The 23,183-nt window shown below is 58.7% G+C and overlaps 2 protein-coding genes across 6 annotated transcripts in view; one reads left to right on the top strand and one right to left on the bottom strand.

Annotated features, from left to right (window-relative positions):
• Positions 1-9,808, top strand: part of CHD5 (chromodomain helicase DNA binding protein 5) — a 61,158-nt gene extending 51,350 nt beyond the window's left edge. Inside the window, exons 34-42 of one of the 2 annotated variants that reach the window (XM_072731105.1) lie at positions 322-411; positions 1,060-1,197; positions 1,468-1,576; positions 3,382-3,514; positions 3,924-4,119; positions 5,162-5,325; positions 5,451-5,565; positions 5,664-5,717; positions 6,339-9,808. In XM_072731105.1, coding sequence (XP_072587206.1) covers positions 322-411; positions 1,060-1,197; positions 1,468-1,576; positions 3,382-3,514; positions 3,924-4,119; positions 5,162-5,325; positions 5,451-5,565; positions 5,664-5,671 — 953 coding nt within the window. In that variant the 3' untranslated portion in view covers positions 5,672-5,717; positions 6,339-9,808. The remainder of the gene's footprint in view (positions 1-321; positions 412-1,059; positions 1,198-1,467; positions 1,577-3,381; positions 3,515-3,923; positions 4,120-5,161; positions 5,326-5,450; positions 5,566-5,663; positions 5,718-6,338) is intronic. The other variant, XM_072731106.1, reaches the window with a different exon arrangement.
• A 507-nt stretch (positions 9,809-10,315) lies between these two features.
• KCNAB2 (potassium voltage-gated channel subfamily A regulatory beta subunit 2) overlaps positions 10,316-23,183 on the bottom strand; it is an 84,891-nt gene continuing 72,023 nt past the window's right edge. For 2 of the 4 annotated variants that reach the window (XM_072731125.1, XM_072731126.1), the window contains 9 exons: positions 23,042-23,085; positions 21,830-21,916; positions 20,962-21,006; positions 18,144-18,229; positions 16,319-16,439; positions 15,894-15,988; positions 14,949-15,069; positions 14,271-14,359; positions 10,316-13,206 (listed from right to left, as the gene is read on the bottom strand). In XM_072731125.1, the coding sequence (XP_072587226.1) occupies positions 13,117-13,206; positions 14,271-14,359; positions 14,949-15,069; positions 15,894-15,988; positions 16,319-16,439; positions 18,144-18,229; positions 20,962-21,006; positions 21,830-21,916; positions 23,042-23,085 (778 nt within the window). In that variant the 3' untranslated portion in view covers positions 10,316-13,116. The remainder of the gene's footprint in view (positions 13,207-14,270; positions 14,360-14,948; positions 15,070-15,893; positions 15,989-16,318; positions 16,440-18,143; positions 18,230-20,961; positions 21,007-21,829; positions 21,917-23,041; positions 23,086-23,183) is intronic. The other 2 variants (XM_026005121.2, XM_026005122.2) reach the window with 1 other exon arrangement.

Raw genomic sequence — 23,183 nt, 5'->3', positions numbered from 1 at the left:
GTTACCAGAACTTTGAGACCTCTAGTAGTTATCATTGTGGTAGGGAGGATATTGAGACTGTGCCTTGAGGAGTTTGGGGGTGGGGTACTGCTAGGGTAGGAGTGAGGGGAAGGGGCAAGCCGACAGGTGTCTAGGGGGTCCATGCCCTGTATCCCTGCCTTCCTGGAGGATCCCTCCCTGATGGCACTGGTTGGACTCCTCAGTGAAGTGACAGGTGGGATTCTGTGTGTGGCTGAAATGGAGTTGGAAAGTCAGCAGCCCAGAGTCCGTTTTGTCTGTCTCAGACCTTTCCCTACTCTACAAACACCCTTTGTCTTGCAGAAGAAATGCTTCCTGAGAAGGAGAAAATTCTGGACAAGCTGGAGCTAAGCTTGATTCACAGCAGAGGGGATGGCAATGATTTCAGGCCAGGTTTGGGGCTCTTGTGTGTACTCTGTCCTATGTCCCTTGGTCTCTTGAAGGCACCCTCTCTGGACCTTGCTGGGCCTCCTGCAGCTTCCATGGGTACCACCATCTACCCGTTACTCACCTGGCCCAACTGAAGCTGGTGGATGGGAGCCTGAGCCCACCAGCACCGGGAGTGGGAGTCGGGGTGGGAGGAGATGCCTTCCCCTTTCCTAATCCCTCCCATGGCCCCAGCTATCACCAGAAAGGAGAACTTGTCACAGTTTGGCCTGGAGCATTTGGGACTCCCATCAGAGACTTTGTGTACCTGTAGGTGCTAGAATGTTCTGGAACACTTGTCACATTAGACCCCCCCCAGGACAGAACTGCTGTCCTTTAATTTAATATACACTTTCACAGTGCTGTGTCCCGTGTTCCCAGGTGGTCTTGAGTGAGGGAGTGGCACCTGGGCCTGGAAACCCCATCTCTGCTTGGGACAGAAGGAGGGGCTGCTTGTTTGTCTGTTTAAAATCCCTCTGGACAGTGAGCCCATGGAGGATGAGGAGATAGGGTCCCACTTGCCTTTGGGTCCCCAGGCCCCAATGCTTGGCACAGAGAGGTCCCTGGGTAGCACCTTTCAGATGGGTAAATGAATATGGGTGTGTTCTCCCGTAGATGACACCAGAGTGGAGGAGAAGGAGCCCATTGAAACACAGCAAAATGGTGACAAAGAGGATGATGAGGAGGGGAAGAAGGAGGACAAGAATGGGAAGTTCAAATTCATGTTCAACATTGCAGATGGGGGCTTCACAGGTATTGCGGTGAGGCGGTGGGCAGAGACCTAGTGTGGGTGTTGTCACAGTCTTCTTAACTATGGGAGTCCCAGGAGTCTGGGCATATGGTTATTTTATACTAAAGTGTGAATGCTTGATAAAAGTGCATTATATAACCTTTCCTGGTAACTGGAACACTGAGCTTCCAGGGGTGGGGAGACGGTGGGTGGTGAGAAAGAGACCTTCCTATGCCTGCTTCTGTGAGGGACTGGGGGGCACCTCATTCTGCTCCCCTTGGCTGGCTTCCCAGAGCTACACACACTGTGGCAGAATGAGGAACGTGCTGCTGTGTCCTCGGGGAAAATCTACGACATCTGGCACCGACGTCATGACTACTGGCTGCTGGCGGGCATCGTGACGTATCCTTGGCCAAGCCAGGCTGGGCAGGACTCCGACCTGTTCCTCTGTGGACCTCAGGGAGGGACATGGGGTGTGTGGGATAAGGAATCAGTAGCCAGCGCTTCTGATCAGGTGCCGAGGACCCTTTCCCGCTGGTGATGGTGATGATGGTGACAACCATAGCTGCGGCTCATCCCTTTATGCTCAGTGCTCACTCCATCTGCACAGCAGCCTTCCAGGGGGCATCATTGTTGCCCATAATACAGGGGAGGAAACCATGCTCAGAGAGGCCACGGGACTTACCCAGGGACACACAGCTAATAAGCCACAGCCTACCTGTCTGACCACAACAAATACCCCTAACTCCCACCTGGGACATACTTCACCTCCTTCCTGTGATGACGCCTGGAGGGTGCATCACCATTTGTGTTTGGCTAGCATTCATTCATTCAGTCTTGATTGCTCGTGTCCTATGTGCCAGGCATGGAGGATGCAACCGTGAACAGCATTACCCAGTCTCTGTCTCCCTGGGGCTCACATCCTGCTGGGGACAGTTGGCGAACGCTGTAAGTTAGCCAAGTGTGGCGTTCAACAGAACATGATAGGGCAGGCAAGGAGCAGGGGGAGTGCTGGGGGTGACCGTTGCCTTTTCTCATAAGTGGTCAGGGGTCACATTTGAGCAGAGACCTCCCAGAGACAAGGGGAGAGCCACACAACTGCCTGCAGAAAGCCCCTCAGCAAAGGTGACCTTCATGACAGCCTTGGAACTGGCTGGGAGTGTTCTAGAACAGTGGTCAGCAACCTTTCCTGTAAGGGTCCAGAGCACAAATATTTCAGGCTTTGCAGCGTGATTGCTCTGTCATTGTAGCAAAGGCAGTGATGGACGATAGTGATCCAGTGAGTGTGACCACGTTCCAATAAAGGTTTATTTAAAAAAAAATTGGCCGGGGGCCGGTTTGGCCTATGGATCGTAGTTATGATTCCTGTTGTGGAGGTGAAGGTGTTTGGAGCCAGTCTGCCTGGGTTCCAATCCTGACTCTGCCCCTTGCTCACCGTGAGACCTTGGGCGAGATCATTTTATTGAGTTTCCTTGTTCAGTTGACGGCTCCAGGGGAGGATTGTTCCTTGTTCCTCGCCAGCTTCTGGGACAGCTGTCAATCCTCGGGTCTCTTGGCCGCGAGGTCACGTGGCCATCTTCCCTGGGTGTCTGTGTGTCTGGGTCCAGATTTCTGTTTTTGTTTTTTTTTTTAAAGATTTTATTTATTTGAATTAGCATGAGTGGGGGGTAGGGGCAGAGGAAGAGGGAGAAGCAGACTCCCCGCTGAGCAGGGAGCCTGACGTGGGGCTCCGTCCCAGGACCCTGAGATCATGACCTGAGTGGAAGGCAGATGCTTCACTGACGGAGCCAGCCAGGTGCCCTAGATTTCCTCTTATAAGGAGACCAGTCACTGGATTTGTGCCCATCCTCATCCAGCGTGACCCCTTCTTAACTGGATTGTAGCTACCAAGACTGTTTCTGAACAAAGTCCCAGCCCCAGGTGTGGGTGTTGGGACTTGTTAGGATGAAAGGGTTCAGTCCCCAAAGCTCTGTTGCTCTTGAGGCTCCTGAGGGCCCCTGCTGGTGTTTGTTGATTGTCAGGTTGTCACTGTCAACCTGCTCACCTCTTGGCCAAGGTTGATGACCGACTGTCCAAAAGCACACAGCCTGGGCTGCTGCAGCTGGGATGCTGGCACCGGCTGGCACTGGGCTGGTCCCCACTCGCTCTTCCCTTCCCCATTCCCTGCCATCCATGGTCGGGTTTGCCCTTAACGGAGCCACACCCAGGCATGGCTATGCCCGCTGGCAGGACATCCAGAATGACCCAAGATACATGATCCTCAACGAGCCCTTCAAGTCCGAGATCCACAAGGGCAATTACTTGGAGATGAAGAACAAGTTTCTGGCCCGTAGGTTCAAGGTCAGTCCCAGCAGGGCCAGAGCCTGCGGGGCAGGGGTGGGGGGCTGCATGAGGGGGGCCTGGGGCAAGGCAGGACTGACTGAGCAGCAGCCCGGCAGCCCCCTCCTCATTTCCGTGGTCCTGGGCCAGGCTGTCCACCAGGGTTGTCCTGTAGTCCACCAACATTGTGCTGGGTCCTTGATCTGGGCCAGGCCCCGCTGAGTGCGTGTCCCTGCCCCGGGGAGGATGGTGCAGAGAACCCAGATTGCGGAGAGTTCCGGGGCTGGGAGCTCTAAGAACAGCAAGGGTGGACTGATGAGCAGAAGCACAGCTTCCCTCCTTCCCTTTCACCCATTCCCAGGCCCAAAGGGGTGGGTGCTGGTGGACGGGGGGTCGGGCTGGCACTCAGTCCCTCCTGCCACATCCCCAGCTACTGGAGCAGGCGCTGGTCATCGAGGAGCAGCTCCGGAGGGCTGCCTACCTTAATATGACCCAGGACCCCAACCACCCAGCCATGGCCCTCAACGCCCGCCTGGCCGAGGTGGAGTGCCTTGCCGAGAGCCACCAGCATCTGTCCAAGGAGTCCCTTGCTGGGAACAAGCCAGCTAACGCCGTCCTGCACAAGGGTGAGCGAGCCTACTTCCCGACGGTGGGCCTACCTGCCTTCCTCCTGCCATGTGGATCCTTGGCCTTGATGAGGGCACTATGGGGCAGGGGCCAGCCCCATGAGCCAGTCAGGGAGAGTTCAGCCCCTCCAGTCTCTGGACTCTGTCTCAAGGCCCTGGGCTGGGGGTAGGTAACACAGAAGTCTATTTGACTTACACTCTTGCTTATGAGGCCCTGACAATATGCTTTAAACACGTTATCTCTTTAATGCTTGTGATATCCTAAAGTGGTAAGGTTTATTGCCCCATTTTATTTTATTTTTAAAGATTTTATTTATTAGAGCACTAGAGACAGCAAGCACGAGTGGGGGGCAGAGGCAGAGGGAGAAGCAGACTCCCTGCTGAGCTGGAAGCCCCATGTGGGGCTCAATCCCAGGACCCTGGGATCATGACCTGAGCCAAAGGCAGACACTTAACCACTGAGCCACGCAGGTGCCTCTTACTGCCACATTTTAAAGACAGGGACGGGGATCCCTGGGTGGCGCAGCGGTTTGGCGCCTGCCTTTGGCCCGGGGCGCGATCCTGGAGACCCGGGATCGAATCCCACATCGGGCTCCCGGTGCATGGAGCCTGCTTCTCCCTCTGCCTATGTCTCTGCTTCTCTCTCTCTCACTGTGTGCCTATCATAAATAAATAAAATTAAAAAAAAATTTAAAGACAGGGACGTTCAGGCTCAGGGTGGTGAAATTAATTGCCCAAGATCTCCCAGGATTCAGACTTTGACTCCTATGCTCCAGAACTTCTGGAAGCTCCCAGGCTGGTCAGAGGGACGGGGGAGCAAGGTCAGGCTCACACGAGAGCCTCTGGACCTTCTGAGCACTGCTGTGTCTGGGTGACGCCTCCCTGGGAGCTGGGGGCTGGTGGAGGGCCTGGTGGAAGCCTGGTGTTGGGGCAGAGTGGCTGGCTCTCTCCCGGCAGCCTTCCGGCCCCTGGGGAAAGGCTGCTTGCAGGGTGGGGAGTGTAGATGAGCAGCAACTCCTCTCTCCCCCCTTCCCTCCTGAAGTCCTGAACCAGCTGGAGGAGCTGCTAAGCGACATGAAGGCGGACGTGACACGCCTCCCGTCCATGCTGTCCCGAATCCCCCCCGTGGCCGCCCGCCTCCAGATGTCGGAGCGCAGCATCCTGAGCCGCCTGACCAACCGAGCTGGCGACCCCACCATCCAGCAGGTCAGGTTTGGCCCATGCGCCCTGGGCCCAGTCCCCACCACGCACTGTCAGTCCAGGGTGCCCTGTGCTGGGGCTTGGGCGGGGTCGCAGGAGCGTGACCTCTCAACCTGGGTCCTTGCCTCCAGGGCGCTTTCGGCAACTCCCAGATGTACAACAACAACTTTGGGCCCAACTTCCGGGGCCCTGGACCGGGAGGGATTGTCAACTACAACCAGATGCCCCTGGGGCCCTATGTGACCGGTAGGTGCCCGTCACTTCTGGGCAGCATGTGCAGGGGCGCCCCTGGGGCCTGGCCTGCCCGCAGCACCCCAGCAGCCCAGCTTCTGTCTCTCCCGCAGATATCTAGCTGTCCGCGTGATTTCCCTCTGTTGCAGTGCTCATTTCCAGCTGAGGTAAGCCGGCATGGGCATGTTCCCGGGCCCTGGTCCCCTCCTCAGGGTGGCAAGTCTGGCCCTGCCAGGATCAGCTTGGATTCGCCCCTGGGTGGGATCCTGCATGTCTGGGCATGCGTGTGTTCATGGAAGTGAGCCCCAAACCCAGGCCTCACGGTTCTGCCTCCACTGCCCAGCTGGGTGGCAGGCACCCCAGGACATCTACTCCTGTCTGGGGGGCAAAGGGGGTAGCTCAGGTTCCGAGGGGCAAGGGGTAACTCAGGTTCTGAGGGGGTAAGGGCTGATGACTGGGAGTAGGGAGCTCATTCCTCAAAAACTGCCAGTTTGCTCAGGCCTCCTCCACCTGGACCGGCGCCCCCCTCCCCGCCCCTGAGTCCTGTCTGTCCTTATAAGAACTGTGGCTTCGGGTGGAGGCTTGGGGGTTTCCAGGCTGACTGCCCCCTCAGCACACTCTTCCTAGGGCCTCTCTGGCACCCTCAGTGTGACGGGGAGATCCTGGAGCTCCTTCCAATGGGAGTTGGCTGGGGCAGGTGGAGAGTGGGTGGCTGCATGGTGTTGGGTGCTCCCCTCTGATGAAGACCTGGCGCCTCAATGGGATGACCTGTAATCTGCCTCTTGCAGCCACGCCTTCCGGGCCACCTGCCCGACCCCCACAGGAGAGAAAAGCTCCCACCTTTTTAGGAGCCATGCCACCTTGGGACACAAAGGGAAACTGAGTCATGCCATCACATGGGGGACGAGGCCCAGCCTGGCTGGGCTGGAGCCCGGAAGTGCCACCTCATCATATCGCAATTGTTCCACCCGGCGTCACACCCACACCACACTGGGACGTGCCCCTTGGCCACCTTTGCCAGACAACTTCTTAGAGGAGATTTCATTTATTTGTACATCTTTTGCACTTTCTTATTGAAGACTTGAACGAGTCTGTCTTGATAAAAGTTGAGTGACGTATGGAGGGATGTAACCTGCAGCATTCACGTCTCTCTCTGTCAACGGGCTCCAGACTGTACGGGAAGATCCTAGAAGCCCTGCTGCTGCCCCGTGGACTCAGCCCGCCTGGGGAGCCCTCAGCGTGCCCCCCAACCCCACCCCCCACCCCGTCTGTGCTGCCTGACTGCCCGTGTTCTGGCCCCCTGCCCCTTGGGGCGCCCCAGTGCTGAATGGGTCAGGACTGGGGATGGCTGTCCAGCCCAAGGGTAGAGACCTTGGCTGATGCCCAGGGCAGGGAGTTTATTCTACCCCCTTCCTGCCAGGGCTGGAGACCACCAGGTATGTGCTATCTCTGTGGGGGAGGGGAGCTGTCAGCAGGTACGTGGCCCTGGCCCAGCAGGTCTTGCAGGACCTGGACTCTTATCACCAGCGGAGGGCCTGTGGTCCCTGCCCTGCTGCATGGCAGGCCACGGCATGTGCTCCTGGGAGGGAGGGGAAGAACCTGTGCGAGGGGCATAGAGGCTGCTAGAGCCTTAGTCTCGGCCTCTGAGGGCAGGGGCTTGCCCTCTGTTGGGGTGTGGTTAGCATCCTAGCAGAGAAGGCCACATTGGCTCTGGGGATGGCCCTGGAGACCCTGGCCCTGCCCCGTGCCCTAGGAGGCCTGTCACACCCACCTCTAGATCCACACTCCCTGTTCAGTCTCCTGGCCACACCTTGGAGCCTGGACTTATCCCTGTCTTCCTGCCCCTGGTGGGGTCCTGACCTGGTCACTTGCCACCCAGGTTGGGGCCACGGCTGCCTTGCTGTGTTGTCGGATGGCGTAGAGACAGGGGCCTGGACCTGATGACTCCCCAGCCCTCCTAGCTGGAGCATCCCGGGCTTCCTGCCTTGTCTCCTGTGGGGAACAGCCACTGGCATCCCTCCTGCACTCAGCCAGTGGGCTCCTGTGTGGCCCTAGCTGGTGGGGAGGAGTGGGCCAGGCCCAGGGGCTGTGTTTGATGCCTCCTCGGCTTTGGCTCAGCCTGGAAGGGTTTTCCCAGCTTTGGGCATGGGGCTTCCTGGGGAAGTAGAATCCAGGACGGGCCAAGGTGTGGGGGCCTGTCTTGGGAGCTCTTGGGCAACCAGCCAGCCCTCATGGGGTCCCAGGTGTCCTCTGTAAATGGCTCTCTGTGAACCCCTTGAGGGCTAGATCCCAAAGCTGCTCCATCTTGGTGTCCCCTCGCTTTGGTCTCAATCAGCACCTCCAAGGCTGACTCTGCTCTGGCACCGTGGTGGGCACAGGGGCGAGTATCCTGAAGGTGGCATGCTGGTTTCTGGGACATTGCCCCCTGGGAAGGGCAGGGTCACCTCCAATCCACTCGGTTCCTGCAGTTCCTGCACGTGCCTGTGTCCTCTGGTCAGTGCCTCCCTGCAAAGGCTCCTGGCTCAGGCGACAGGCGAGGTGACCACATGAGCACCCCCCCCTCCACCTGCCCTAACCCAGAGCCCTGTGACACTCTCTCCCAGACCTCACTGGGCAATCTTGCCTCTCCTGGCCACAGAGGATGGGTCTTAAGTGTCCAGCCAGGAGGCACATCGTAGGGCAGGGGTCTACATCTCCACTCTTGCCCCGAGGGCCAACAGTCCCCCTGTTGTCAGCCCTTCCTCCCAGGAAGCCTCCCTCTGTCCCCCGATCCTTGCTTCCATGCCAGGCCTCCCCTCGCCCTCCTCTACTGGGCCAGAGCTGGGTACCCACAATGGCCAGGTCTAAGAAAAGCTCAGCTCTCCACGATCTGCACCTGGAAGCCCGGGAGGGGGGTACTTCAGGAAGTTGGAGAGTGGGTTTCCGACTGGCTGGTTTGGGAGAGGAAATGGATCTCGGACTGTTTTCTTAGTTTATCACTTATCTCCTGCCACAAGTGGTGGCGGGGAGCAGGGCGTCCTCTGTCTTTGGCATCTCCCGGCTGGGTTTGGTTTTTGCTGCTGGCAGAAGGAGGGGCTTTGCGTACAAGCAGAATCCTAGAGCACCCGCCCGCGTTTTTGTTTCCAGCCACCCTATTATTTATACCAGTACTGAGTAGGCTTTCTATCCAACCATCTTTGGGCCACAGTTTTGGAAAGCATTTCCCTCCAGGCTCCCAGGTGACAGGGGGAGCTTGGGCTGCCTGACCGGGTCTGGAGGGCACCCCCACCCTTGCACACACCTGCCCCCGAAAGTGCATTCCATGTGAGGAGACCCTCCCTGCAAGCCAGCTTCAGGAGCTCCTTTGCTTTCTGGAAGTTATGACCATGGTCCTGCTGGTCCCCATGACTGGTCCAGGTGCCTGCCCTCCGGCTCTTCGGGGGTCCCTTTCCAGGGTCCTCTGGGGCCTCCCCGGCCCAGACTGTGGCTGGTCGAGTCTTGCCGCAGTGACACTGTAGCTCTTGCTCCCAAATGTCGGGTCCCAGAGCTCTTGAGGGCCTGCGAGGGTCATGTAGAGGGTGGGCTTGAGGGCAGGAGTGCCTCCAGGGCTTGGTTGCGAGGCGGGGATGAGGTCTTGGCCTGGCCGTGGCCTCAGGTCCCTCCCCACCCTGCCCTGAGCCTGCGGCTTGTCCTGTGCCCACCCCTGTCTCTGTTGAGGAAGCCAGCTCCTGCCCCATTTTCTATTTCTGGAAGTTTACAGGTTGTGGTGCATCAGCCCAAAGTCATTGGCTTTGTGTTTTGGGTTTTTTTCTTAGTTTTCAGATTTTTTTTAAACAAAGTATTTTTTTAGGTGCGATAACCCAGAAAGGGCCCGTTAGGTATGTGTGTATGTCCTGAACCCCTGACGTGGAGATGGGAGCTCCTGTGTGCCGGAGATGAGGCAAGGGTCCTGCCCTCTGTGTGTTAGAGCATGGGGGTGTGGGGGAGCAGACCCCCACCCAGGTTGGCATCTGGCCCAGCCAAGGGGGCCGGGCCCCTGGCCCTGGGTACAGCTCCAGGCCAACAAAGGGGCCAGGGTCTTTGGGATGAGTTGGGAGGGTCCCGGCCAGGGGGCTGGAGCTGGAAGCTGAGCCTCTGTGAGTGGCGACCTGTCCGGTCCCTGGCAGGACACATGGGAGGCTGGACAGGGACTGCAGCCGACACAATCCCCTTAACTTTGTACTCTGTGTGTGTGTCTTGGTTTTCTGTGTTTTAATAAATCCTTTGGGAAAGGATTCAATCAAAGTGTTTTCCTTGATTCTCACTCATCTAGGATGGGGGGGTGGGGTTGGGGTGTGGGGATGGAGTGTCCCCCAAAGCCACCTCCCACCGGAGAAGCAGGGCCTTGTGAGGCAGAGGGGGCTGGCTGGGAAAGGGGCGATGCCTGACTCTCCCCCCTGCACCTCTAAACGCCAACACAACATGGTGTCAGGGAAACACTGAGCTCCCAGTGGAGGGGAGCCCCCGCCTCCCCGGGCCCTGGTCTCTGTACCCAGAGAGCACAGCAGCCTCCCAGCAACACAGCTTGTGTGTGTTGAGCGTGGGGGGTACCCCTGTCCCCAGATTACTTGGGCTGAGGGCGCCTCAGTCTCTGATCCCAGTCTCTCTCCCCAGGACCCTTCTTCTCAACCCTACCCTTTGCCCCAGGGTCAGGATTCCGGGGGTGGGCGGGGAGCCCAGCTTTTTCCTTGCCTCCCTACTGCCAGCAGCTGGACCCCTGGAAATGAGAGGAGCAGAGAGCCGCAGACCCCCGACAGGCTGGGGTTTTATTTATCATTCCATAAATACGGTGGCTGAATCTCGGCTGGGTGTCCTGGGAGCGCGGGGCGGAAGGCAGTCTCTGCCTATGGTAGGGAGTGCAGTTAGCTGAGGAGCCACGGTTGGTCGTTAAAAAAAAGGGGAGAGAAGAAAAGCGCATTATTTACACGACAGGAAGGGGACAGAAGACGGAGTGAGCCCCTCTGTCATTCCTCGGGACCTCGGATTCGCACTGGATTTGGGATGAGAGATGGTGGGGGCTCCGAGCGTCTGCAAGGGAGACCGAGCCCCCCAGGCCCGCAGCCCCCAGCCCAGGCCTCTGTCCTGTGTTGGGCACACCCAGAGGGCTCCCCAGGAGCACACTCTGCCTCGACGGGAGGGCCAGAGGCTGGCGGGCGGGCGGCCGCTGGGGCTCCGAGGGCCTGCTCTCGACCGGGGGGCGTCAGGCCAGCTGGCCCTTGACCCGCGCTGGGGCATGGCCGCTCCTCCAGGGCTTGCCTCCTATTTCCAGACTCCGGCTGCCCTTGGGCCCGCCTGACCCCCTCCCCCCACACCAGCCCCCTTCTAAGTCCTGGGGTGCTCCCCCAGGAGGCTGAGCCCTGTCCTCCCTGCTAGCGGCTGTGGAAAAACTAGGACACCTTGGGCCCAGGCTGTGGACGGCGCCCCAGGCTGGGAAGCTGCTTGGGTCCCGGCAACAGGCATTTCAGCCTCGGCCCAGCTCAGCTTTGAGGGCCCTTGTCTCCTGTTTGGCCAACATGTGGGCAACAGGGGCCTGGCCTTCCCAGCTGCGGCTCCTGGTGAGAGGGCCCCACTGCCAGCCCTGCTCTATCTCTCGGCAGTGGGCAAGCTAGGGGCAGCAGTGTGAGCACCCCCACCCCCGCCAGCTATCACTCTCCCCGGTGGAGGGTGGGCCATCTGGTCCCTCTGTTCAGCTGGGGCTGCCTGGCCCGAGTGGTGGTGGGGGGGTGGCCACAGCTGGAGTGGAGGGGCCCTGCTGGGGTAGGCTCACTTCCTCCCCACCCCTGCAACCTGCAGCTTGTGGATTTGGTGGAGGTGATGCCCAGGGGCCTGGTGTGGGAGGAAGGGGGAAGGTTCTAAACTCCAGGGTCAGCACAAATGTCAGGAATGGAAATAGTCTGCCTCCCTACCTCAGGCCTCGGCCCAGCTAGCACTGGCCAGCAGGCCCTCTGGGAATGGCAGGGAGGAGCCCCTCCAACAGTAGCTTCTTTGAAGGGCGAAGCAGGACCGGCTTGCCTGCTGCAGTGAGGGTGGGGATGGGGGTGGGGGTGCATCAGGTGTGGGTGGCCAGCGCTGTCCGCCCAGACCACCTGGACTGGAGGCACGTAGGCGTCCTTCAGAGTGGGCTCCTGGCTCCTGCCCCCACCGCCAGCAGAGGCCCATACCTCAGGACCCCGGGGGCCGGGGGCCGGGACTCCTGGCTATAGGCCCCTTCCCCATATTTCTGGGGCGGGGGCTGACAGTTCTGTATGTCCTTCCTCAATCTGTTCTAGGCCAGGAGGGAATGCCTAAGTCCAGCCATCCTGGCCTCTTCACAGGGTGTGCAGAGAGCCGGGGGTGGTACTGTTGCCTGTCTGCCTGGGGGACAAGCTCCGGGCACCCTGACTTGGCACCCTACCATGGGGTGCCTTGCCCCAACCTGATCTGAGGCCTTGAAGAAGGCACTGCTCCAGGGAGAGGCTCCTGGGGTCTTTTCCTTGATTGTGGGGGCCACTGCTAGATGTTCAGGCCCCCTAGTCCCTGGGCATGCAGCACACAAAGCCCTAGGGACCCACCCTCACTGAAAGGGCCTAAGGGTGGCCTCTCTGCATCCCTGAGGGCCACAACCCAGGCAGAGTGGGCTGCCCTGCATGTGGTCAAACCCAGTGTCTAGCTACGGATGCGCGACCTCAAGGCCTTCTGGGGTAAGGACAGAGCCCCTGGCAAGGAGGACAGTGGGGCCCTGGAGGGACCTGGGCTGGAGCCAGCTCCTCAGACCCCTCCTGTGGGCTTGGGGCTGCTCTGGGCACGGGGCTCATCAACTGTGTGCAGGGAGGCAGCTGGCAGGGTGATGAACTCAGACCCCCAAAATTCCCGTGGGCCCCAAACTGATAGTGAATCCCCCTGGATCTCTGCCCCTGCCAGTAAGGGTGGGGGTGGGGGTCAAGGGACAGCACGGAAGGCCCCAGAGAGACCCGCTGGGGCAGGTGGTGGTGCTGAAGAAGGTGCAGAATGAATCTGAGGTCAGGCCCATCGTAAAATCCTGGGAGCCCTTGACAAGAGGGAAGTGGAGGGGGACCCCACTGGGGAGGCCCTGCCCAACATCCAGTGCCCCAGCAGAGGGGGCCACAGGAAGGGCCAGCCCTGGTTTCCTCTTTCCCACCCCCAACACCAAGTGGGGGTTCTCAGCAGATGAGAGGCCAGCCCTGCTGCCCCCAGGACACAGGCCCGGCCTGGAGGCATCTCTGGGAAAGGCGGAGGCTGGGAGCAGCTGGGGTGCTTTCTTCTTGGAGGGGGAGTAGAGGCTGTAGGTGGGCTCGGGCGGGACCGCTCCAACATCCTGCCCCATCAACGCGGCCTCCCCGGCACGGATCTGAATTCGGTCCCGCGAAGCAGTGAATGGTGTCTTGCAGCAACTTTTGAGATCTTTTCCCCACGAGGAGGACATCTTGCCGTGATGTTTTCTGTTTGATGCAAACCACACCCCTGACTTGGCTTCAAAACGGCTTAAGCGAGCGAACAGAGAGACTAGGAGGGAAAGAGAAACTGTCCGGGCAAGCGGCCGGGGGCTTCTTAGGATCTGTAGTCCTTTTTGCTGTAGGGTTTATTGCCCAAAATACTATCAATCTCGTGGATAATGGAAGACGACAGTTTCGGAAGGACCTGCGTGCGAGGACAGGAGCTAATCAGAATCCCACCCGCGAGACTGGCCCGGCCTGTGGAGGCTGGGTGACAGTCTTCGGGCCACTGCTGGCCTGGCCTGCCTCATCGCATCAGACTCTCGCCCAAGCAGGTGGGCACTAGGCTGCTTCTGTGTTCCACAAGTTCTGGGGCAGAGAGGAAGCCTGCCTGGGTTTATCGCTGCGCCTCAAGCTCCAGAATGCTCTAGAACAGTCTAGAAGGCATAAAATACAGGTTCCAGGGCCAGACCCCTGATACCTTCACCCCCAAACTACTTTTCCTAGCCTTCCATACTTCAACCAACAGCAAGGCCACCCTTGCAGGTAACGCAAGCCTGTGGGCGGCCTCTTCCTGTGCTCATCCTGGTCCCCATCCCGTTGGCCTCACAGTCCTGAACATCCAGGATCCAACCCTCTCCAAGGGGGCCTGCTGTCACTTCCCTGCAGATTTCTCCTTGCCCTCCTCCTGTTCCCTAAAGGCTTTCCTCCACTCAGCAGCCAGGGGGAGAGGGATCAGGCCCTCCTCTGCTCTGGAGGGGGGGCTCCTGCTCACCCAACAACCACCAAAGTCCCTAGAACCCTGGGCACGGTCCCCCCTTCCCCTGCCCCGCCCCTCTGCTCCAGGCCACGCCCACCAGCGCCTCCTTTGCTCCTGGCGGTTCCTCCAGGGGTTTGTAGGTGCCACTCCTCACCCTTGGAGCCTTTGCTTACATGTCATTCTTTCAGCAAGCCTACCCCCTGACCCCCTTCAGCCTGGACCACGGCACCACCTCCCTTCTGCGCCCACCAACTCCCCTGCCCTTGCTCTGGTGCTTATCACCTTCATATTCCAATTTCCTCATTTCTTGCATTCAGAGCTCACTGTCTGCTCTTCCAGAGCAGAGCTTATGGTGGCTCGCTGATGTAGCCCGGACACTTACAACAGTGCCCGGCACATTGTAGGTGCCCAACAACATGGGCTGGATGAATGACTGACTAGGACCTTGAGTTAGGTTCAAGGGCTTGGGGGTGACACATGCACAGCCCCCCCCCCCCCCCCCAACTCACCTGTATTGCTCCAATGTTCTCCATTAGCTGGTCTGCGCTGGAAGCACCCAGGAGCACAGAGCTCACTCCCTCATTCCTCAGGCACCAGGCTGGGGCAGTAGAACCAGAGGTGAGGGAGACACACCCAGGGCAGGGGCCCTTCCTGGTTCTTCCCTGTCCCTAACTGGGCCACAGAGATCCAGCCTGTGGGCCATGGGGCTGAGGGTGCCCAGAATGTCCCTGGCAAAGGCCTGGTACCAACAGTGTCCAGGGGGAGAGGTGGCCCAAGTGCTCAGGGACGGCCCCCCACCCTTGTCTCCCCATGAATGTAGGGGCCCTATTACCTACTGGCTAAGGGGGATCCCTGGGTGGCGCAGCAGTTTGGCGCCTGCCTTTGGCCCAGGGCGCGATCCTGGAGACCCAGGATCGAATCCCACATCGGGCTCCCGGTGCATGGAGCCTGCTTCTCCCTCTGCCTATGTCTCTGCCTCTCTCTCTCTCTCTCTCTCTGTGACTATCGTAAAATAAAAAAAAAAAAAAATAAATAAAAAATAAAAAAAAATAAAAAAAAAATAAATAAAAATTACCTACTGGCTAAGGGAGGCAGTGGCCCAGGCTCTCAAGGACTCCTGACATGGCCCCAGGGCCAGTACTCAATCCTTCCCCCTCCACCCCCACCCTCACCCCAGGTCCTGTTACCTATGGCTAGCTGGGGGAGTGTGCAGCCCAGACGCTCGGCGATGGCCTGCAGCTCCTTCAGCTTGGCCTGCTGGCGCCGGCCCTCCTCACTTAGGATTTTGTCCTTCAGCCACTGGTAACCCTAGTTGTGGAGGGTGAAGAGCACAGCCTACAGGTGAGGGCAGGGCACCTGGACCTCTGGATGCAGATGGCTGATGGCTTGTGCCAAAGCAGCATCCACCCCCCTGCCTAACCGTGTCCTGCTGCAGAACAGGCCCGGGCAGTCAGAAGCATGGGGCGTCTAGTCTGAAAGCGCAAGCCTGTGGGGCCCCTGAGCCAGGCAAGGAGCCTGGCAGCCTGGCGAGGAATGCTTTGGCCTTTGGCCCAAAGGTCTGGGGGAGCTGTGGTTTCACCTGCCCCCACCCACGGGATTGCAACGCTTTCCAAGGGACTCCCTGACTTTGCTGTGGACGGGGCAGGAGTGGGTGGACAGGCCATCCTGCCCTTGAACCAGGCCCGGGGCTCCGGTGCGGGATTTGCCCGGACCTGGGCAGGCCTTTCTCTGCCTGCTCCTCATCCCTCAAGCCCTGCATTTTGGGATCCTCCAGAGGTGTGTCTGTGCGGGGGGTCTTGTCTTGTCCCAGGAGACCTCCCCCGATGGACAAACGAAGCAGCCCTGCGGCCTCCAGCCCGGAGGTCTCAGTGATGGGCCGCGGAAGGTGGAGGGGCTACCTCGGGGCAGGCGCCGACCCGAAGAGTCGGTGGGCCCCCCGGGTTGTGAAGGTTGAATGGGGGGCAGGGGGTGGCGAGGGAGGGGAAGGGCCTTCTCTCCGCGGCAGCCCTTCCAGAGGTGGGATCTGGTCAGCAGGGCTCCAGGTTCCCACGCCCTGGATCCGCCCCCGCAGCACCCTCAGTGCGAAATGCCTGTGGCCGGCCATACCCTCCCCGGCCTGGCCGCTCAGTCACCTTCAAGGAGGCTCTGGAGTAGGGCGGGATGCCACTGTCGTACTTCCCGGAAACGATGCCACAGGCCAGGGGGGACCAGGTCATGGCGCCCACTCCTGGGGGAGGAAAGCCAGGCGAGGTCAGGCCCAGGGGCCCGAGGGTGGGAGGGCCGAGGGGGCGGGGCAAGGGAGGGGCCGGGCCGAGGGGCGGGGCCACGGAGAGGGCGGGGCAAGCGCGGAGGGGCGGGGCCGGGCCACGGAGAGGGCGGGGCAAGCGCGGAGGGGCGGGGCCACGGGCGGGCCGGGGCCGGGCCACGGAGAGGGCGGGGCAAGCGCGGAGGGGCGGGGCCACGGCGGGCCGGGCCGAGGGGCGGGGCCACGGAGAGGGCGGGGCAAGCGCGGCGGGGCGGGGCCGGGGCGGGGCCAAGGCGGGGCGGGGCAGCCCACCTATCTTGTGGAAGAGCTCGGGCAGCTGTACCTCCACCTTCTCCCGCTGGAACATGTGGTACTCGGCCTGCTCGCAGATGGGCGGGATGAGGTTGAACTGCCGGGCCACGGAGTAGGCCTCCTACGGATGCACACAGGGCCGTGGATGGTCCCTGTCGGTCAGGGGTCTCGGGGCTGCCCGCGCAGGAGGGGGCAGGAGACAGGAAACAGCTGGCGCACCTTCTCTCCCCCCGGCCCACCTCTGCCGGCAAAGGGGGGATGCTCTACAGCTGAAGGCATGGGGGAATGCACAACCCAGTAGCGAGCCTTGGGTTTGGGCACTTGTTGGCTGGGGTGCCTTGGGCAAGGAGCTTGCCCCTCTCTGCCTCAGTATCTCCATCTGTCGTGAGGATCAGTGAGCCAGCGCTGTTCACAGCCTTCAGGACAGTGCAGGCCCTGTTTTTATCATGATCATTATTCCAGGGCTCCAGCCCTGGGAGGATGGTGGCAGTGGCAGGAAATGCAAGGTCAGGAGGGGAGAGTGGCCAGCATCAGCCCATTTCTGGGAATTGGAACTCAAGGCCTGGACTCTGCAGACTCTCCCTCCACTCCCACCACATGGGTGTGAGCCAGGGCCGGTGTCTCCAGACGGACTCCTGGGGAAGCCCTGCCTGCCAGCCCAAGAGGCCCTTTCTCCTTTGGTGTGAGACTCAGCTACTGCATCTGTAAAATGGGGATAAGACACTGACACCTCAGTGAGCCCTGTGCTGGCTCCAGGCAGTCTAAGAAAAATGCCAAATGCTCATTAATGCTGCAAATGCCAAAGGCTGATTAAAATCACAGGCTTCCAGAATTGTGTTGAACTTGAAAATTCTGCTTGATTTTTTTTGATGAAGCAGAAATCCAGGACTCGTTAGAGGAGAAACCCCCTCCCAAGGACACCAGGGTGTGGGGAATTCTGGGGGGAGGCTTGGAAGCAGGGGTGGCAGGTCAGCCTTGGAGATAGTCCTGGGAAGACCTGGTCCCCAGGCCTCTGCTCTCCAACCCCCTGGGCTCCCAGTTGCCTGCCTCTGAGCACAGCGCCACCCTGCTGACTCTTGTGGGACACCCAGAAATATGGAGAAACATCTGCAGCCCTCTGTCTCTATGGCTTCCTGGAGGGAAGTGACAAAGGAGGGGCTGCTTCCCTGAAAGTGAGGGTGAGGGGAAACATCACAGACTATGAGATGGAAGCCAGGCTCCTGGCAGCGGCTCACGTTCTGTACAGCTTGAGGATGGACCTCAGTATGAGCTGTGTGACCTTAGGTGTGTTACTTAACCTCTCTGTGCCTCAACATCCATATCTGAAAAACAGGACGACAGCAACACTCACCTTGTAGGGTGCTGTGAGAATTAAATGGGAGTTGGTCCACAGGAGCCCTCAAATCTAAGGGCAACTGGAGGGTCGCAAAAGCTCGGTGCAAGTGACTTGCACTGTTACTGTTGCTGAGTGCAAGCTGAGCTCCTCTGCTAAGAGCTTCACACCTGTTCTCCCAGATAGTCCTCAGAACAACTTCCTGGTCGGGGGGCTAGGTCATCCTAGCAGTTTTGTTTCACAGGTGGGGAAACCAAGGCTCAGAGAGGTTAAGCCATCTTCCCAGGGCCACACAGTGCTGGGATTCAAAGTTAAAAGCCTCGCCTACAGATGTAGCTGCCACATATCACCATATTGTCCCTCGCTTAGTACCTAGTTATCTGTGCCACTGGGGTCAGGGACACCGAATCTGCCAGAGTCCAGGTGTTCATTCCTAGAAGGGTTTAGGGAGACTACGCCCCAGGACACACATACTCGGTGAGGTCACCCTACCATGATCTCCATGGAGCTCCAGCGCGACGTGCCCCAGTACATGGCCATCCCCTGGTTAATGACGTGGGTCATGGCGCGCACGGTCTCTGTCAGGAGAGAAGCAGAAACTGCAGGTCGGGGGTGTGGTGACCGGGGGGCCTGGGGCACAACCTGGGGATATTCTGCAAATACAGGTGGGGCACCAGGAGGAGGGGGGAGCTGCGAAGATGTCTTGCAAGCAGTGTACTTCCTCTCCAAAGTCGGGTGTGGCAAGGGCTTTCAGGGACCACAGGAAAAAGTGAACCATGAGCCAAGAAGCTGGTCTTGAAAATAACTTCCCCAAAGAGTAACAAGTCCTTTGGGATCTTTGAAAAATGGGTACTAGATGGACTGTGGCCTTTCTATGGCAGATTGGAGAAAGGAGGGGGGAAAAAGGTGAGATCAGAGAACGTGGTTTTAGACTCTTAAATGGGTGGACTCTCTAGTTTGGGGAAGAATCCGATTGGGAAAAGGCAACTGTGTAAACACAAGTTGTTGCCTGTTTTAGTTTCCTGCATCGATCTAGAGCATTGAACAGAGCGGTCATAGGGCATCTTCCAGGATAAAGGGCTGGTGGGGGTACCCTGGATGCTCCCAGAGGCAGGGGCTATAGCATAGCGCTCACCTCGCATCCTCCAAGAGCCAGAAGTAGACACCGAAAGCCCTGTTTGTTGTATCTGCCCTGGATTCTCAAACCAACCCAGTGGCAGGCAAGGGACCCCTCACCCCGGCTGCATCACAAATTCTTCCCAGGACTCAAAAAATTTTTGGAGAAATAAAAATCCGCCAGTGACAGTCTTCCTACTGCTCCCATGCCAGGCTGCTTCAGTCCACGGGGATGTAGTGGTTTTTGAAAACAGACTTGGCCTCAAATTTAAAAATCTCAAACGTCTCTTAGCTTTGTGGGGAGAAGGGCTGCCCCCTCAGATGCCTCCCTGATCCCATACAGTGCTTGCAAGTCCCACTGCCAAAGCCAGGGCAGGAAGTAGGGCCGAAGAACAGGTGTCTCTAAAAACGAAGCAGCAACCTTGACCCCTGGAAGTCCCATCTATTCCCAGGTGGCTTGCTCCTCATCTGCTGCTGAGATGGGGTGGGGGGCTGGGGTCCTGGAAGACCGGCAGGGGGTAGGAGAGGAAGAAAGGAGAAGGCAGGCCCTGTTCCCAAAGCTTCCCCTAGGAAGGCACAGGCCCTCCGGCACTTTCTCCCACAGAGGGCAGCACCTCTGTTTTTTGGGGGGGTCACCCCTCCTAGGTTCCCTGAGCGCTCCTTTGGCCAAGGTCCCCTCTTTCAGTGGGTTTGCCTAGGACCCCTGCAAAACCACGCCTGGGCTTCCAGGCCTGCAGGCCAATCCTGCCCTCTCCTTCCTTCCAAGACTAGGCTCCTTTGTGCCCGTCCTCGGGAGGGGGGTGGCGGGGAAGCTGGAACCCCGGCCCCGACCTCTGGCCAGGTTGGACTGCCAACACCATTCAGTGCGAAGGAGAACCACCCCTGTGGGAAGGGTCGAGGGTCCCAGGAAAAGATCTGCCCACACCCAAGCCCAAGCTCAGGCTTCCGGCCAGCTGTCCTCATCACGTTCTTTAGAAACACTCTCAGCCCCCCACCCCCACCCCCCGTGACCATGCAGCATAACCACTGATTCTTTTCAGCCAAGGCTTAGGCCCACATGCCAGAGAGGGAAGTGGAGGACACCCCCGTTCGCCAGCCTGGCTTCCTCTCCTCATGGGGGAAATGAGGGCCAGGACATGATGCACTACACTGCCCCTTCCATGCAGGGAGGAGAGGCCACCGGGGCACGAGCTCACAAGAGCCTGCAGCTGGCCTGAGAGAGAAGGGGTTCCAGGCAGTGGCTGGCTGGGTGTGCAGCCCACACACAGCGCTCTGTGCTTCTGCCCCAGCCCATGTCAGTGGCCCTAGACACAGGGATAATTAGGGAAACTGTCCTCCACCTCAATATTTAATGCTGTGGAACAGAAGCAGGACCAAATCCTTATAGCTGCTGCCAGAACCCACAGTACCTATCCCCTGGTCACAAATAATACATGGGAGGGGTCAGGTGGCAGTGCCAGTTGGCAGACAGGAGCCCTTCCATTGTGGGTCACAGCCTAGCTCCCAGGGAGGCCATGGCCTGGCCTGGGTGTGGGGTCCTGGGGAGGCCCTTAGCTTAGGGGTGGGCAGAGCCGAGGCTGCACAGCACGGGATGAGAGTGGCAGGTGGCCGGTTCTGTCCAGGGAACATGAGCACCCCACACACAGCCCCGAGGTCCACGGTAGAGCCAGCATGCTGTGAGTGGGCAGCTTGCCCACCCGTGTGTGTTGCTTCTGCCTGAGGCAGGAGCTTAGCAAATGTGACCTATCAAGCTAAGACTTGTTGGAAGCCACGTGTTCTGGGGTCCCTGATCTCCCCAACCCTCTCCCAGACCATCCAGGGTCAAGGTTTCAGGCGCTGATGGCAGCATCCGCAGATCAAGAGGAGCCCTGGCAGACAGACAGCCGGCCCCGAGGATAACCACCGCAGTGCCAGGCAGGGGAGGGGCGCGTGGGTCATGCACAGGGGGTGGGGGTCGGGGGTGGGGAGGATGAAATGACAGCACGGGCCAGGCAGGGGGGCGCGGGTGGGGGCTCCACACCGCTTGGCTTTTTCCTTCACTTGCAATATGTTCTCATAGGGCACTTATTTTTCCTTTATGCATTTTATGGAGAAGTTTGTCTTGGGGGAAAGAGAGTGGTGTAAATAAAACCACCGTCTCATAAAATGCAGCTTGGACACAGAAGTCAATTGTCGGGCTAAGGGTACTGTGTACCTTCTATGATGAATGTCCTTGACTTGGAGGAACTAAATGGGTCCCCTGGTGATAAAGAAAGATTTAAAGAGACCAGAGTTTATAGCTGTGGGAACACGGAGAGGCACGGTATGACACAGGGCATGGGGGTTGAGGCACAAATCTCCTTCACAGAATATTTGTTCGGTTAAAAAAACCCCAAAAAACCAAAAACAACAAAAAACACCAATCCAACCACACACACCGCATACACATATATATACACACATGTGTGCACGGTGTATATATATATGTATATGCATATATATATATATACACATATATATAGACAAATGAAGAAAAAAATAACTTGAAAACAACTTAATTTTCCAAATCCCTGAAGCAGCAAAGCACAAATGAGAAGTCTGGAGCGGGAAGTTGCAGAGGGGTTGGGGGTGGGGGCAGAGATCGCAGGGAAGGGGAGAATAAATAAGCGCCAAAGAAACCAAAAACTGCTTTCCAAAGCCCCTCGCGTTGTTTTTTCTCCTCTGAGTAACCGTTTATCCCCCAGAGCAAAAGGCCCCTGAAACCTCCCCTCAGAACACAGGGCGGGAATGTGATTGAAAGGAACACAGCAGTTGCAAACAGCCATCGTATAGTGACTTCATGTAGCTACAAAATATTAACAGCTGAGAGGAGAGAACATTCCACACAGTTCTAAACCCAGGAGGGCAGGCGTGGAACCGGGCAGGGGTGGGGGGCGGTCAGCCTGGAGGTGTTGGGGCGCACCTGTGGGTGCTGCGGGCCGTCAGAGCCCGCCCCCACCCCTGCCCCTACCACCTGCCGGTGCCCTGTGGCCTGGGGTGTCCCCGCGGGGTCCCGGTGGTGGCAGCAGCCAGAGACAACCTACCTTCCATGGGCGTGTTGGGGTCCGGGCGGTTGGCAAACACCACGTCCACGTACTCCAGCTGCAGCCGCTCCAGGGAGGCCTTGAGACCTGCAGGGAGGAGTCAGAAGGGGCCGTCAGCATCTTCACAGACCTTCCCGGGCACAGGGGGCTCAGGGAGCAAGAGGAGAGAGAGACACGAGGCCCATGGTGCCGGGAGCTGTGGGGCGGTGTGGGACACATGCGGGCACAGGCCACCCGAGGTGAAGGGAGGACTGACGTGGGCACACCCCCAAGTGGGTGGTGGTCGGTTCTCTAGGCCCAATGCTCTGTGACTGAATGGAGAGGTGACTTCCTAGGCCCCCTGGTGGCCCTGAGGTGATGGGGGGCTGCATTCACGTCCCTACGCCAAAGGCACAAGTCACGCAGCAATGGGTCAGAGCAGAATTGCTGAGCCAAGTGCTGGGGCCTGGTGTGGGCATCTGGGGACCAGAACCCCTTTCTCATTGGATTTTTAAAGGAGCGAGTGTAGGGGCACCTGGGTGGCTCAGCAGTTGGGCGTCTCCCTTTGGCTCAGGGGGTGATCCCGGGTTCCGGGATCGAGTCCCACATCGGGCTCCCCACAGGGAGCCTGCTTCTCCCTCTGTCTTTGCCTCTCTCTGTGTGTCTCTCATGAATAAATAAAATCTTAAAAAAAAAAATAGAGGAGCGATTGTATTACCTTGATGACAATGAGCAAAGATGGAAAAAGCAGGAAGACAATGCAAACGTGGGATAAACCAGACCACCTACTCGACCTCCCTCCTCTCTCTCCATTCCTGTGAGAGGAGCCCCCCGCTGTGTCTGACATGCATCCTCCACCCCGGGGTTCTTCCCGGTTCCCCAAAGCCCCCCGAGGTGGACACTCTTCCCACACCCATTTTACAGATGTGGCCACAGGGGCTTGGGGAGGTGATATGTCCCCTCTCAGGATCACCAGTCGGCACAGGGTTACAGCCCAGGCCTGTCCTGTCTTCCCCGAGACAACGCTGCCCATCTGAGGGTGTCAGGGGCCCTGCTCTCATGCCTCGGAGCCTGGGTGAGGGAGAGGGTGGGACCAGAGCATTGGGTGTCTGTAGGCTTAGGCCCCACGTGCATCGGCGGTGGGGTGGGAGACCTTGGCCTTCTTCACTTGTGCATCTGCAGGAGGATGCTGTGGGTTTGGGGGGCCATGTGGGGCCAAAGCGCCCCCCTCACCTTCTATTATGTGCTTCCTGGAAAGGCCCCTCTCGGTCTCCGCTCTGAAAAACAGGATGACAGTGTGTGTGATGTTGTAAGCGGTTTTGGGGGAAAATGTTTATGATTCGATGTTAGGCAAAAAAAAAAAAAAAAAAAAAAA

Source organism: Vulpes vulpes, chromosome 12, assembly GCF_048418805.1.
Source record: "Vulpes vulpes isolate BD-2025 chromosome 12, VulVul3, whole genome shotgun sequence".
Classification (NCBI taxonomy): domain Eukaryota; kingdom Metazoa; phylum Chordata; class Mammalia; order Carnivora; family Canidae; genus Vulpes; species Vulpes vulpes.
This window is presented reverse-complemented; position numbering and strand designations above follow the sequence as displayed.